General features: G+C 37.5%; 1 protein-coding gene across 6 annotated transcripts in view; it reads right to left on the bottom strand.

Annotated features, from left to right (window-relative positions):
• NPNT (nephronectin) overlaps positions 1-13,342 on the bottom strand; it is a 111,558-nt gene that overhangs the window by 9,000 nt on the left and 89,216 nt on the right. For all 6 annotated transcript variants that reach the window (XM_027837448.1, XM_027837451.1, XM_027837452.1 and 3 more), the window contains 2 exons: positions 6,356-6,448; positions 5,791-5,889 (listed from right to left, as the gene is read on the bottom strand). In XM_027837448.1, the coding sequence (XP_027693249.1) occupies positions 5,791-5,889; positions 6,356-6,448 (192 nt within the window). The remainder of the gene's footprint in view (positions 1-5,790; positions 5,890-6,355; positions 6,449-13,342) is intronic.

The raw sequence follows: 13,342 nt of genomic DNA, 5'->3' as shown, positions 1-13,342 counted from the left end.
GCCTTGACACTAAGCCCAGCACCCTGTCTAATAATCCCATAAGAAAGAGTTAAAGTTGATTGTCATTTGACCCCAGCTGCCATAACATCGAAGTGATTTGAGTCCATTTCTACTTTTTTCATGAATTCTAATTCTAACTACTCTACCTACTTGATCCATGGTTAAGAAATGGATCAGAAGGCATGGGTATGTCACAAAGTATACTGGTAGAAGGAATACCCACATCAATTAAATCAAGAAAGCACGGAAGTATTAACATTGTTGTTGTTATTATTAATAACAATAATAATGGCTAGCATTTATCCAGAACTTAAGGCTTACAGGGCAATTGACAAGTATTACCTCATTTGATCCTCACAACAACCTGAGGAGGTAGGTGCTACTATTATCCCCATTTTATAGATGAGGAAATTGAGACAAACAGAAGTTAAGTGATTTTCCCAGAGTCACACAGCTAGTAAGTATCTGAGGTGGGATTTGAACTCAGGTCTTCCTGACTCTGAGGCAGCTAGGTGGTACACTGGATAAAGCAATGAACTTAGAATCAGAAAGATTGACCTTTGTGAGTTCAAATCTGGCCTCAGAGACCTACTAGCTATGTGATCCTGGGAAAGTCACTTAACCCTGTTCGCTTGTTTCTCATCTGTAAAATGAACTGGAGAGGGAAATGGCAAACCACTCCAGTGTCTGTGCCAAGAAAACCCCAAATGGGCTCGTGAAGAGTGGGACACAACTGAAACAACTGAACAGCAACAGTAAAAACTTCCTAACTCCAGGCTCAGCTCTCTAGTCATTGTGCCACCTAGCTGTACCAAAAACTAGAAAGAAGAATCAGAGTATCCTCTTCATATACCAAAGGCATGGGCATGTAAGACCCGTAGAGGAAGACTAGACTGGTGTCATGGTGAGTGCTACGTTAGAATCCATTAAACACCAGAGGGGGAAGGCCTTTGATCTATTGGTAGATCTTCTACATAGACATGGACAAAAATTGTACAGCAGGACAAAGTCTGGTTGATTTGTGACCTGTACTAATATCTGTGAAACCATGGATCCATTGAAAAGAGAACTCCTGCCTGCCCTAACCTCTCCTACATTTGTCATGCCAAAAAATCACAACAAAATAATAACAATTATGAAATAATTTTAATAAAAATAAAATTACAATGAAAATAAAAGTTGCAATAAAAATCCCATAATCTTAAGCATTTGCATGAAAATAGAAAAGTCCTTCCAAGTGTCAACTTTTGAATAGTCACAGGTATTCGGGTTGTCTGGAGTGTGAGATTATTGTAGATAGATAATGTTCAATTAAAAAAAGACAATAACTGGGATTATCTTAATCCTCCCTGGAAACAGATACTAATACTCTCAATCTGCTCCACGGTGAACGCAAACAAGAGGGTCTTACAGAGCAAATCAAACTAATAGCAATTTGAAATGATCTTTTTGTAAAGGCTATCAGAACCTTGGAGTCTCACTATGATAAATGAGGCTACTATTTATCTCACTTTGTCTTTAAGGTGTCTGAACCACGTCATGGAAAAAATTCTTTCACTTTGAATGGAACAGGATGGGTTTGGTTTTTTTTTTCTTCAAAAGCAGGAATAATAGCCTAAGGGGAAAACCTGATCCCTTTTTTCCCTACCCAGCAAAGCAGGTTAAGAAAATAAATGAGAACTCTTGTCTGGTAGGACCTGTTGGCTTAAAAAATGTTTTGAAAAATATTTTTCAAAGATATTAATGACATTTCTGTAAACAAGAAAATGCTACATAATATGATGAGGAAAATCTCAGAGGAATTTGAATTAATCTCTTTACAGAGGTTAAATTACAGAAATTTAATTTCTTGACAGAAAGCCATATTGCTTTGGAGATTGAGAGCTGTCCTGTGAGTAAGCAAGATCTGTGTTCAAATCCTGCTTCTAATACATACTGACTGTAGGGGCAAGTCATTTAATTTCTCAGTGCCCTAGGCAGCTCTCTAAAAAAGAGGTGCTTCACTTTTTTGGATCCTGGTCTTTATGGAAGTTTGTGAAGCCCATGGATGGACCTCTTTTCAGAATGTTTTAAAATGCATAAAATAAAATGCAAGATGACAAAGGAAGCCCATTATATTGAAATAAAGGTGTAAATTTTTTTCCCTTCAAAATTCACTCCAGTGGTAAGAACCACTGTTTTTATTGTTTTGTTTTTTTCCCCACATTAGTCATGTTGTGAAAGAAGAATTAGAACAAAAGGAAAAACAAAAACTATAGGAAAGAAAAAAAAACCAAAAAAGTGAAAATAGTATGCTTCAATCTGCATTCAGACTCCATAGTTCTTTCTCTGGATGTGGATAGAATTTTCCATCATGAGTCTTTTGGAACTGTCTTGGATTGTTGTATTGCCGAGAAGGGTTAAGTCTATCAAAGTTGATCATTGCACAACATTGCTTTTACTGTGTACAATGATCTCCTGAGAACCACTGTTCTAAGACAAATTATAGAACACATGAAGACCTACATTGGTAGGGCAAGTTTCCTCACCAGGAGGGCCCAATATGTATGAAATCACAGGTCCCATTTCCTCTCCATCAAAAAACACCCACAAATCTATGTTTTGTTTTATAAATTTCTGATTTGTATCTATTGTACAAAGGGAATTCCATAATGACCACTGAGTAGACTTTGTAGTTTGGGATAGTTATGCTATATTTCCCAACTACAAAATCAGTTGAAGTAAGGCTAGGATCTATGGTGTTTGTTATGGATTTGCCATCCCCCCAAAAAACTGCCAAAACTCTGAAGGGTGATATTCTGCAATAAGAAAGATGTGTGGATCATAGGATCCCAATCAGTTCCTTCAAGTCAAGTGACTGGGAAATAGTAATAGGAGGTCTAAAGTACTTATACTTTTCTAACATTCAATTAACCATTTAGTCAAAGTCTAACAAAATGGTTTTCAATAAGCTTGTGACTGGAGGTGATCTTCCATCCACAAAGAAAGGCAGATGGAGTGGTTGGAGAGAACTGAGACTCATAACCTGGGCTCACACCCATCTCCTAAGGGCTTAAGTGTTAACTTGGGGTACTCCCAGGGTCCTGGTAAGGATCAAATGAGATAGTATTTGTAAAGCACTTGGCAAATCTAGGAGCATTATAGATTATTTTAGCTATTTATGATTATTTTTAGGTTGATAATTGTAGCTCATTGTCATTAATTTCCTTTATAATTTTATATATTTTATGCATTTGTAGTCATTCCATCGGCTTCACTAGACTGCCAAAGGTCCATGATCCACTGACCTTAAGGTATTCTGTCTACTTACTGTGCCATAATGTCTCTCTTCCCTTTCCTAATTACACTAACTATATTTAGAGATTTATCCCACCATGTACAACCTCTCATCAGCATATTCCACTTTCCTGCCAGGTAGGATCAGTGGGCATGGGAAGGCCAATCTTCTGTTCTCAAGCCCTTGACATTTAAAAATATTCAATTATAATTAAAAAAATGAAAAAAATTGAGAATCAATACCATATACAAAATGGTCTTCTGACAAATTGTGAATCTGTTGAATTTGTACAAAGCAAGCCATACTTTATACAGTGATGGGAACTAATTATTTAGAGGAAAACTATAACAAACCCTTTTGTAAATTAAAGCATCCTTTAAAAAAAAAAGAACTACATTCCCCAATTTATTTTGTTGGTTAAGGGTTTTACACATCAGATTTTCTTACAACAGGCTCAAAGTGTTATTTATTAGTGTTATAATCATCACCATCATTTTCCAACTTGTACTATTTATTAAACTGATCACTGCCAGAAAGGCAGCTTTAAGTAACAATCAATTTTGCATTGTTAATGAATCTATGGTACCCAATACATCTGCAATCTGCAAAGCTAATGCAAGCGCATCCCTCTTAGTAACTATGGATGGTAATGAAGGTCCCAACTAGCCTATGGAGCAGTAAGGAGCCATGACAAGACTGCAAAGACTCTGTAGACATAGTTATGCCTAAAAGAGCAATTCAGAAGAGTTCTGTGAAATGATCAAGTCATTCTTGGGAAAGGTTCAGAAAAGTCAAAGATGGCAAACCAATACAAACCGGGATTCCAGAAGGCTGAAGATAAAGTTAGTTACCTAACTCCTTCCAGGGACAAGACAAACTTAAAATGCAGAAAGGGATATAGATTTTCAATCATGGTCAATGTGGAGCTTTGTTTGCATTATGCAGATTTGTTATGAGGTTTTTTTCTTTTTCTTTTATTTGTTCAATTGGAGTGGGGGTTGGGAGGAAGGGAAAAATGCTTACCAAAAATAAGAATAAACATTTTTAATTAAAACTGATTGTAGACCAAGACAGGGATTATTAAAAATTAGACATTATATTTTGTGCAGCTAACATAAGTAGTTTTTAACCCTTAAAGTGCTTTATAAGCATATGATCAAACAAAAGCTAGTTTTAGTTTTTAGAATACTTTGGAAGGATGTATGTGTATGTGAGAGATATGTGTGTATGTATATTTGTCTGTGTATATATATATATATACACATACATATGCACACGTGCGCGCGCACACACACACACACACATATATATATATATATATATATATATCTGTTTCCTGCATCCCTAGCCCTTGGCACGGTGCCCGGCACACAGTAAGCTTTTAATAATTGCTTTGTCTGCCTGATGGACATTTTTCTGTTTAGTTTCAGTTAGATTTACAGGCAGTGTAGGGTTCTCTTTTCTTCCACTTTGTGTGCGCACATGTAGATGAATATATGAGCACCTCTGTGCTCTTACTTGGTGTATGCTATATATGTTATTTTGAAACCCAGGGGTGTCTATAAACAGATTACACAACACATTATTTATTTAGAGGTTTTATTTCTCCCCTCTTCTAATATGTCATGTTGTTTCTTCTTGGCCTTGAAAGATGATTTCACAAACAAAAAAATTCCCAGTTTAATTTGTTTGCTGTTAGCTGGGTAATTTAAACATCGAGGAAGCAAACCAAATCATATGTGTTTCTGCTTCCTAAAAAGGAAGGGTTAAAGATGGACTACATAAAATGCTACTCAATACTGAGATTTTAGATAAGGAAAAAAAATATGGCAAACTTAGAAGCTTTCCAGAGGGCCATTTCCAGAGCAATTCACCTAGTGAAAAGCTTTGTTCTAGTCCTGGGGTACATCATGGTGGATGCTTATAAGATTTAATCTCTCAGACCACTCTAGATGGGAAATCTTCAGAATTTGACATGAGTTACTTTGGAGGATTTTCTGTTTTCAAACCCTGGTATTCTCATTCAGTAAGAGGTGCCCCAACTGGCCCTGTCCACTGACTAGCCATGCAGTTTTGGATAAATTGCTCAATCTCTCTGTGTCCCAGTTTCTTCATATGTATTAGAGAGCCAGTGCCACCTGCCCTACCTTGCACCAATGCCACTTGAACCTATCTTGCAAGGTTGCTTACTGTAAGAGTCAGCTGAGATAATTCAAGGTAAAGGGTTTTGAAAAGTGTCATATAAAAGTCAGGTCAAGTATACAGCGGAAATAATGGAGGAACTGAGTTCCAATCATGCCTCTGTCACATACTGCTTGTATGGTCTCAAGGCAAGTAAGTCACTTAACCTCTCTGAACTTGATTTTACTCATCTGTACAATGACTACATAACCTCAAAGATTCCTTATCACTCTAAATTTATGATTTTACAATCTTCTTTCATTACAATTGCTTCACAAGCCTCTAGGCAGATGGAACCTTATATCCAAGATGATGCCACTAAACGCTTTTACCTGCTGGATCTCTGGATGATTCCCAGTGTAAATCATCATCTCTTTCCCTGATCCATCCACAAAGACCATGATCAAAGTTACAGCTGTGGATCAGAACACCTAAAGGGGAGGAGAAAAACAATTGAACTAACACCTGAAGAAAACTTTAAGATGATTGCATTTTCCCCCAAATTAAAATTTCTTTCCATCCTTCCCTTCCCTCTTTCTGCTTCTTCAGCATCCCAACTTTGGTCTCTCTGAGACCACATTGGAAACTGCATAAAACCTCTCCCAACACAACTGCCAGCTGAGGCCATTTGTAAGAAGAGACTATAGAAAGTGGTGCCAAGTTCTGACAACACAATTCAGATGTTGCTTGATTCCCTTAAACATCAAAGAGAATGGGATAAATCAACAGTTTTGGTTCAAGCCCCTTAACTTCAGAGGAAACAAAGGTGGTGTGAAAAAGTCAGAATACATAGCATTCCCGGGAGTCAACAAGCGAAGATTTGGAATAGCCATCCTTGGAAGGGGGAGAAAAGGAATAAAAATTCATTAACATGTAAATAGGGATGCTGGAATCTACCTGGATCATCTCTGGCTTCATCTTCTGCACTGATCCCTCGTTCAATTTCAAATATTTCAAACAGGTCATTGTTCACTCCAGGCTGGCGAGGAACTGCAAGAGAAATGAAGGTGGTAGATAAGGAAGTAGGTCACCAAGTACCATTATCTTTAATGAGGGACAGAGAAAGAATGCCTAAGGCATTTTACTCCTCTTGGAGAACCCAATATACTTAATTACATTGCCCGTGGAGATTCACAAACTTTGCTCTTCAATGATTTATGATGTAAGAGTTATCTGAGCACAGTAAAAATTGATTTTCAAAGTTTCTAAACTTCTATAGAAAAAAACTAAAAAGTCTTCAACTGGACAATGTTTTATTAACAAATGTTTTGGCCTTGAACTTGCTAATTTCTAATCAAATGTGTCAAACCAAAAGACCTGTCTTCGCAAGAGATGAATTATCAGAGCCCCCGAATTAAAGCTGTGTTAAGCAGAAAGGACTGCAATTATAATGAATGTGGAAATGTTACAGTCTACATTGTTTACAGTAAAAAAAAAAAAATCCTTTGCAATGACAACTAATGGCAAAGGACCAGGATAGAGTTTGTTTCCTGATGGAAGTTAGAAATGACTGCTACCTGACCTAAAAATATGCCCAAGATCATTGATCCCACTTTTCAAAATGAAATGCACTTGGAGGTAGGAATGTTTGTACGAGCCTGTTTCAGAGCACTCTCCCCAGGGACTGAAGTGGTGGAAGGGAAAGTGGACTCCAGTTTAGGAAGATGGGAGGAGGAGAGAGAGAAATGTGTTTTTACTTCTGTTCTTGATATATCTTCTTGGTAAATATCCCTTTGTAAAAATTGTATTTTTTAAAAGATTGTTTCTTTTAAATTAACTGTAACTAGGAAACATGAACCTAAAGAACCAGGAAGCTGGCTGTTACTAGACTCTCAGCTTGTTCATTTCCATATTTCTTGTCTTAGGTTCCTACTGCTTTTCCCTGACTCCTGGGAACCATCTGATTGAGCATCTGATCGTGCACAACTACACATTCAAATACTGAGAAAGGGAAATGTTCTTTAGAAATCAGAAACTTGAAACCATGAAGACCCCCTGACATTCCACGAGCTTTGGATTCTAGGGGCAGCAGAAGCAGTATGGATATAGATTTACCATAAATACTCTTAAGCCTGCACTGAACTGTTATAAATAGGATTAAAATCCCATATAGCCTTTGTTAGAGGGCAATTTCACGGACACAAATGTCTTTAGGATGCCTTATAGCGTCTTTCCATACGGCGTGACCATGCTAAATTTAGGTCTTAAAATACTACTTTTAAAGGTTAAAAAAATGCATCAAACTTCTATTGATCCAAGATAAAGTCTAATAATCCTTCTCTTTTTGAGAAGAAAATCTCTATCCACATCCCTCTACTGGTAAACTCATTGCTGGAAACTATGAAACAAAGGCATAGCTTTCAAAAAGAAGCATTTAAGGCACACAACTTTTTTCTTTCTAAGGCAAATTCAACTTCTTTGGCCCCTTCGCTGTGGTATTTTCTGTGACACAAAAGAACAATTCTGCAGATGTTTGTGTGAAGGAGAGCTGGCCAGTGGGGGGCCCAGTCCTCAGAGCATGTGCAGGAGGGTTCTTTGTGTTAACAATCACCCCACAGGTGATTTGCTGGAATCTGAAAATGGAAATGTGTGGTAGTACACAGAGGGGCCCATCCCAAATTCAGATCATGATATGCAGTTATTTATTTCCTAGTGGCTTACCACAGAGTTAAAAATGCCTTTTAATTGTCTGCTGATGCCAATTAAATCCACCATCACCATTTCCCAGCCACTTCTCCCTTGAAGAACCTAGCCTTTCTCACCGTGGAAGATCCCTCCACCCCTGAAGCTCCTTCCTCTGATTGGTTAGTTCCTCTTGGAACCTCCATTTTAAGAAAGAGCCTAAACTAGCCGTGTTTGCTCCTTCACTCCTCTCCTGGCTTTGTTTCTGACTCCTCGGATTTCTGTTGTCCACCATACTTCTATGTGGATAACACCCACCTCCCCACCAACTCTCGCTTTCAGCTTCCTTTTTCCGTGTTATTTTCCCTCATTAGAATGTAAGATCCTTGAGGGCAGGAATTGTCTTTCTTTTTGTTTGTATTCTTATTCCCAGCATTTAGCACAATACCTGGCATTTAGTAATTGCTTAATCAATGTTGGTTGATTCAATTCAAAGAGGTGACCCTGTGAGTGTACACAGAAGACTCTAACAGAGAGGACCTTCAGAGTTCTCTCTCAATTGAACTTTTCCTTTCTTTGGCTCTGGAGTGTTTATTTTTCCTTAATCCTAATTCTCGTAATTGGAGCCAGAACTTTCTATACCAAGGCAGATCGATGCTTGCTCTGCAAATTATAGATTCAGAGAGTTGCCAGTGGCACCAAGAATTAAGTGACTTCAGTGCCGCAGGACCATCATGGTCAGAGGCAGGACTCAAACCCAGGTCTGGTCTATTATCTATTATCTCAGGAAGCTTCTCAAGAGAACTATTTTAAAACAAACACAAGTGCTTTCTCTCATGCTTTCAAGCATAAAACTTTAGCTAATCAAACAAAAACTTTTAATGCCATTTCCACCAATATTATTTAGGTAGATTAAACCCAAACATAGATGTCCCAGAATTCACAAATACATAAGAGTTTTGATAAATGTGTCCAAGGACAACAGGTTCATCACTAAATTAAATTCCTCTTTCTTTTCATTATTTGATCGGATTCTTGACCAACTTCGATTCTTGTATTATCTTCTCAATCTAGTAACAAAATTATGAAAAGACTCTCAAAATCAGCTCTGCTGGGCTAACGGCAAATTAAAGTCATAAAATTTTCCCATGAAACACTGGTAGATTAGAAAAAATGTATCTGTAATTATTTCTGTCACTCACAGTGTCACTGTAAACATGAGTGATGAAGAGGCTGGAAGCAGGAATGTGCCACTGTAGCTTCTCCTGTTCTGTGACCTGGCCAAATTACTGAATTACTCCTACCTTCTCCCCAGTACAATCAAGAAGACTAAGAAGGCTTCCCAATTACGTAAGAAAATAACAGCCTGCCAGCAAAAAATTTTTCCCTATAGCTTTTGCAAATATAATAAATAAAAATCTGGCCTCCTCTGAGAGAATTGAGAACAAGTGCTGCATAATAGCACCATATGAGCATAACGCCTAAGGACAGCCTGTTAACTGAGGATAGCCGTTATCTATCTGATGACTGTGGCCAAACATAAGTTAATGTTCAGGGAAGAACAATTAGCAGAGTGTCTGAGGCCAAATTTGAACTTGGGAAGAGGAGTCTTTTTGACTCCAGGCGTGGCACTCTATCCACTACACCACCTAGCTGCCCCCTACTTATGCCTGTAAGTTGCAGTGCCAATCTGCACTGGTAGATGGAAGTTTACTCACCTGGATGTTCACAAAGAAATCACACATTTAGTCCCTATACACACGTATATGTATACATATGTATATCTCTGTGTATATACACACATACACACAGATATACATAAACACCAATATATGAGGAGTCTCACCCCTACTGAGTACATGTGGGGATACGGCTGAAGAGGTATGTAAGATAGACTTAAGTTTTGAGTAATTTTCCCTAGAACTACAGGATAGGGGTATGAAAAGTCAAAGAGTATGAGGAAAAAAGAGCCTGAAATCTCTCTTTAGGGGTCAGACTCATGTAAAACGGAATCTGGTCAGCATGAGTGGGCAGAGATGGGCATGAGAGGATGAGGACACACACACAGAGCTAAAATATTTTTCTTCTTCAATTGAACACAATAAGAATACAAAAGAAAGGTGGTTTATTGTTATTATTGTAAGTGAAAGTGTGGGGTAGTGGAAAGAACAATGAACTTTACATTAGGAAACTGGGTTAAAATCCTGCCTCTGACATTTCCTGGTTGTGTGACTCTTTTATAAAATGAGGACAGCAATAGCACCTGCCTATGAGGGTTGGTGCACAGATCAAATAAGATAATACACACAGAAGGCTTTGCCGAGCTGAAAGCCTTATAGAAGTTAGTTATTATGCTCTACAACAGCATTATTTTTGACAGCCATCTAATAGACTAAAAATAAGAGAGTAACAGGTTCAGAGGCAAATATTAGAGGTTCTCAGCCCTCTTTTATGATGCATATGAAATGAGGGGCAGCCAAAGAAATCACTTCTACATATAAGCAATTTCTTATAAGCAACTCAAATTTAAGTGTAGTCCATTATTCTCCCTCCCCTCCCTCCTCACTCCCCACAAATGGGGCTTCATGAATACATATCTCTGGTGAGTTCTTTAACATTAAAATAAATTTGGATCGCGAGAGGATGCTTATTATTTAACGTCATGAAATATAACAACTTGAAGGAATTACACACAAGCACACTATGGGAATGTTCAAGGGAGGTTTTTTACATCCATAGTGGAATGTGGATTGGTTCCATAGACAAGTAAAATGTAATTCTTTTCTTTAATACTTAAGACATCTTTTCTCCCCCTTGAAATGGTCACACCTTGCCCATAATGAGTAATTTATAAGGACAGTCTGAATTAGTCTGGATTAAGGAATTGTGGTTCCATCACTTTTAGACGTGTACAATAACTTGAACTTGAGCCTAATAGAGCTCCTTAGGGGAATTTTGATACTTGCAATTTTGATGATCCTTTCCAGCTTCCCAATACTATAGTCTTAGGGTTCTATTATTTATAATTAGCATACTAATTATATACAGGGTGTCCCAGAAGTTCTAAGGAAGCTATTAAAGTTTAAAGCTGCCCTGAGATTTCTGGGACACTCTGTATAAATGGATTCTTCTAAATTTAGAAAATACCTTCAAGTATTTTAAACAATTCTCTGCCATCTTGTTTACACTGTTAATTTGCACTTGACAAGCTAAATTATAGCCAAGCTTCTTCCTGAATTAATATAAACTCCATATTAGGACAATCTGAATTAATAAGGATTTATAGTATTTATACAATCGTGGAATATTTTAGTATTCAGTTTACCATCACAGGCTACATATTTATATAAAGATTATACACAAAAGACATACATAGCTTAGATACTTAAAAAAAAAAAAAGCTAGACCTGGGATTTCATGAGGGTGAGGACCTTCATGTGAATAACTTGCTCTCCCAATGTAGCCTGACACTTTCTTTGCTATTTTTAGTTTTTAGGAGTTACCTGGGGGCATTGAAAGGGTTACTTGCTCAGCTTCACACAGCCACAGTGTGCATGCAGCAGAGAGGTGAACCCAAGTTTCCCTGTTCCCAGGCTAGCCCTCAGTCCACTGTACCATGCTGTCTCTCAGATAATACCTATTGAAGAATATACATATATCTCTATATATTTATATATGTATGGATGTATATATACACATACAAAGTCTAGCTATGTATAATTATATTTTGTACATTAGCAGAATGGCATAGTTGACTCTAGTTTGCTCCCAGAACAATCCATTTCCCTTTTTTTTTTTTTGGTAAGATATTTTTCTACTAAGAAGAAAACAGGAAGAAGAGGGAAATTATGTACTTCATCTAGCTGTTGTTAAGGACAATCCAGGATCTGCACCCCTTGGCAATCTTTATGACTTCTATGGTAAAAAAATCATACTTAGCTATACCAATTATGTTCCAGTATAGATTTGTGAGAAGGATACAGGTATGCTATAGGGGTTGAGCCTATACTTTACCATTTAATAGCTAAGTGATCTTGGACAAAGTTCATCCATGTATTACTGTGGATGTGTGATCTCATAAGTGAGAGTGAAGATCACATTTACGTGATGGGGATAAAATACGATTTCACTGGACCAACCTAAAGGCAGGGGATGGGACCAGATATTCTCCTGTTTTCCTTTCCAATTTTTCTCTGATGATTTTAATTTCAAAATATGGTTGCTACAGTCTAGCACTGACCACTCTTGCAAGTCACCAGAAACCAGGACCTTACTATGGTCTGCTGCTGAAAGCCATGACCTGCAGTGATCGTTTCAAAGCAGGGAAAAATATAGGCAAAATATGAAATTATATGGGTGAAACATTTATTGGTGCTTTTCCTCTAAATGGGGAATATAGAGGTAAAAAAATACATGAGCAAATTCATAGTTTGGATATGGATTTTAAATGTACAAATACCAGAATTCTGCCTAATAGAAAGCCCACATGTGTAATTTGCACTATTCAAGGGAATATTGATCAAGATCAGGTAAATACTGCCTTGTTGCTCAATTTTTTCTACCTAGAGTGAGTGATTTAGAGATAAGAATTCTGTGCTTCATAAGGAGAGATTTAATCAGCAGTAATACAAAACTGGTTTATCCTAAAGTTATTGCAGTAAATGCTAGCAAGCACAGTATTTTTTTAAAGCACTTTTAATCTTAAAAAAACAAAAACAAAAACAACCTTGCATATCAGCATCTATCCAGTTAATTATTAACTCCATTGCTAGGAAATTAATGAATCAAAGAACATGAAATTTAGAGAGCTAGCAATACTGATACATATAATACAAAAGGAATTTTATACCAAAAGGATAGCCTAAGAATAGACAATGGGAAGATTGTCTATATTAACCATATAAGGAGGGCTTGCTCTTGCTCAAATTGTGTCACAATTTGAGTGACACAGGCATCTGGGCTGTAAACTAGTAGTTATTCTTCCTTTCCCTACTTTCCGTACTTTCTGCCAGGTACTCTAAGCTAATTTGCACGAACCAGCCTAGCTTCTTTGGAAGAAGATAGGGCATAGGAAGTCAAGCTGAAGAAGGACACAAGAGCCCTCCTAGTCCCAAGGCAGCAGTGGAAAAGGTGGAACATGTAAATGGCACTGGGTCTAGGATCCAGGGGTGGGGAACCTGCTGCCTCGAGGCCACATGTGGCCTTCTAGGTCCACAAGTATGGCTTTTTGACTGAGTCCAAGTTTCACAGAACAAATCCTTT

Source organism: Vombatus ursinus, unplaced genomic scaffold (assembly GCF_900497805.2).
Source record: "Vombatus ursinus unplaced genomic scaffold, bare-nosed wombat genome assembly UNPS02014821.1, whole genome shotgun sequence".
In the NCBI taxonomy this organism is placed as follows: Eukaryota; Metazoa; Chordata; class Mammalia; order Diprotodontia; family Vombatidae; genus Vombatus; species Vombatus ursinus.
Note: the sequence above shows the minus strand (reverse complement) of the source record. Positions and strands in the feature narration are given on the sequence as shown.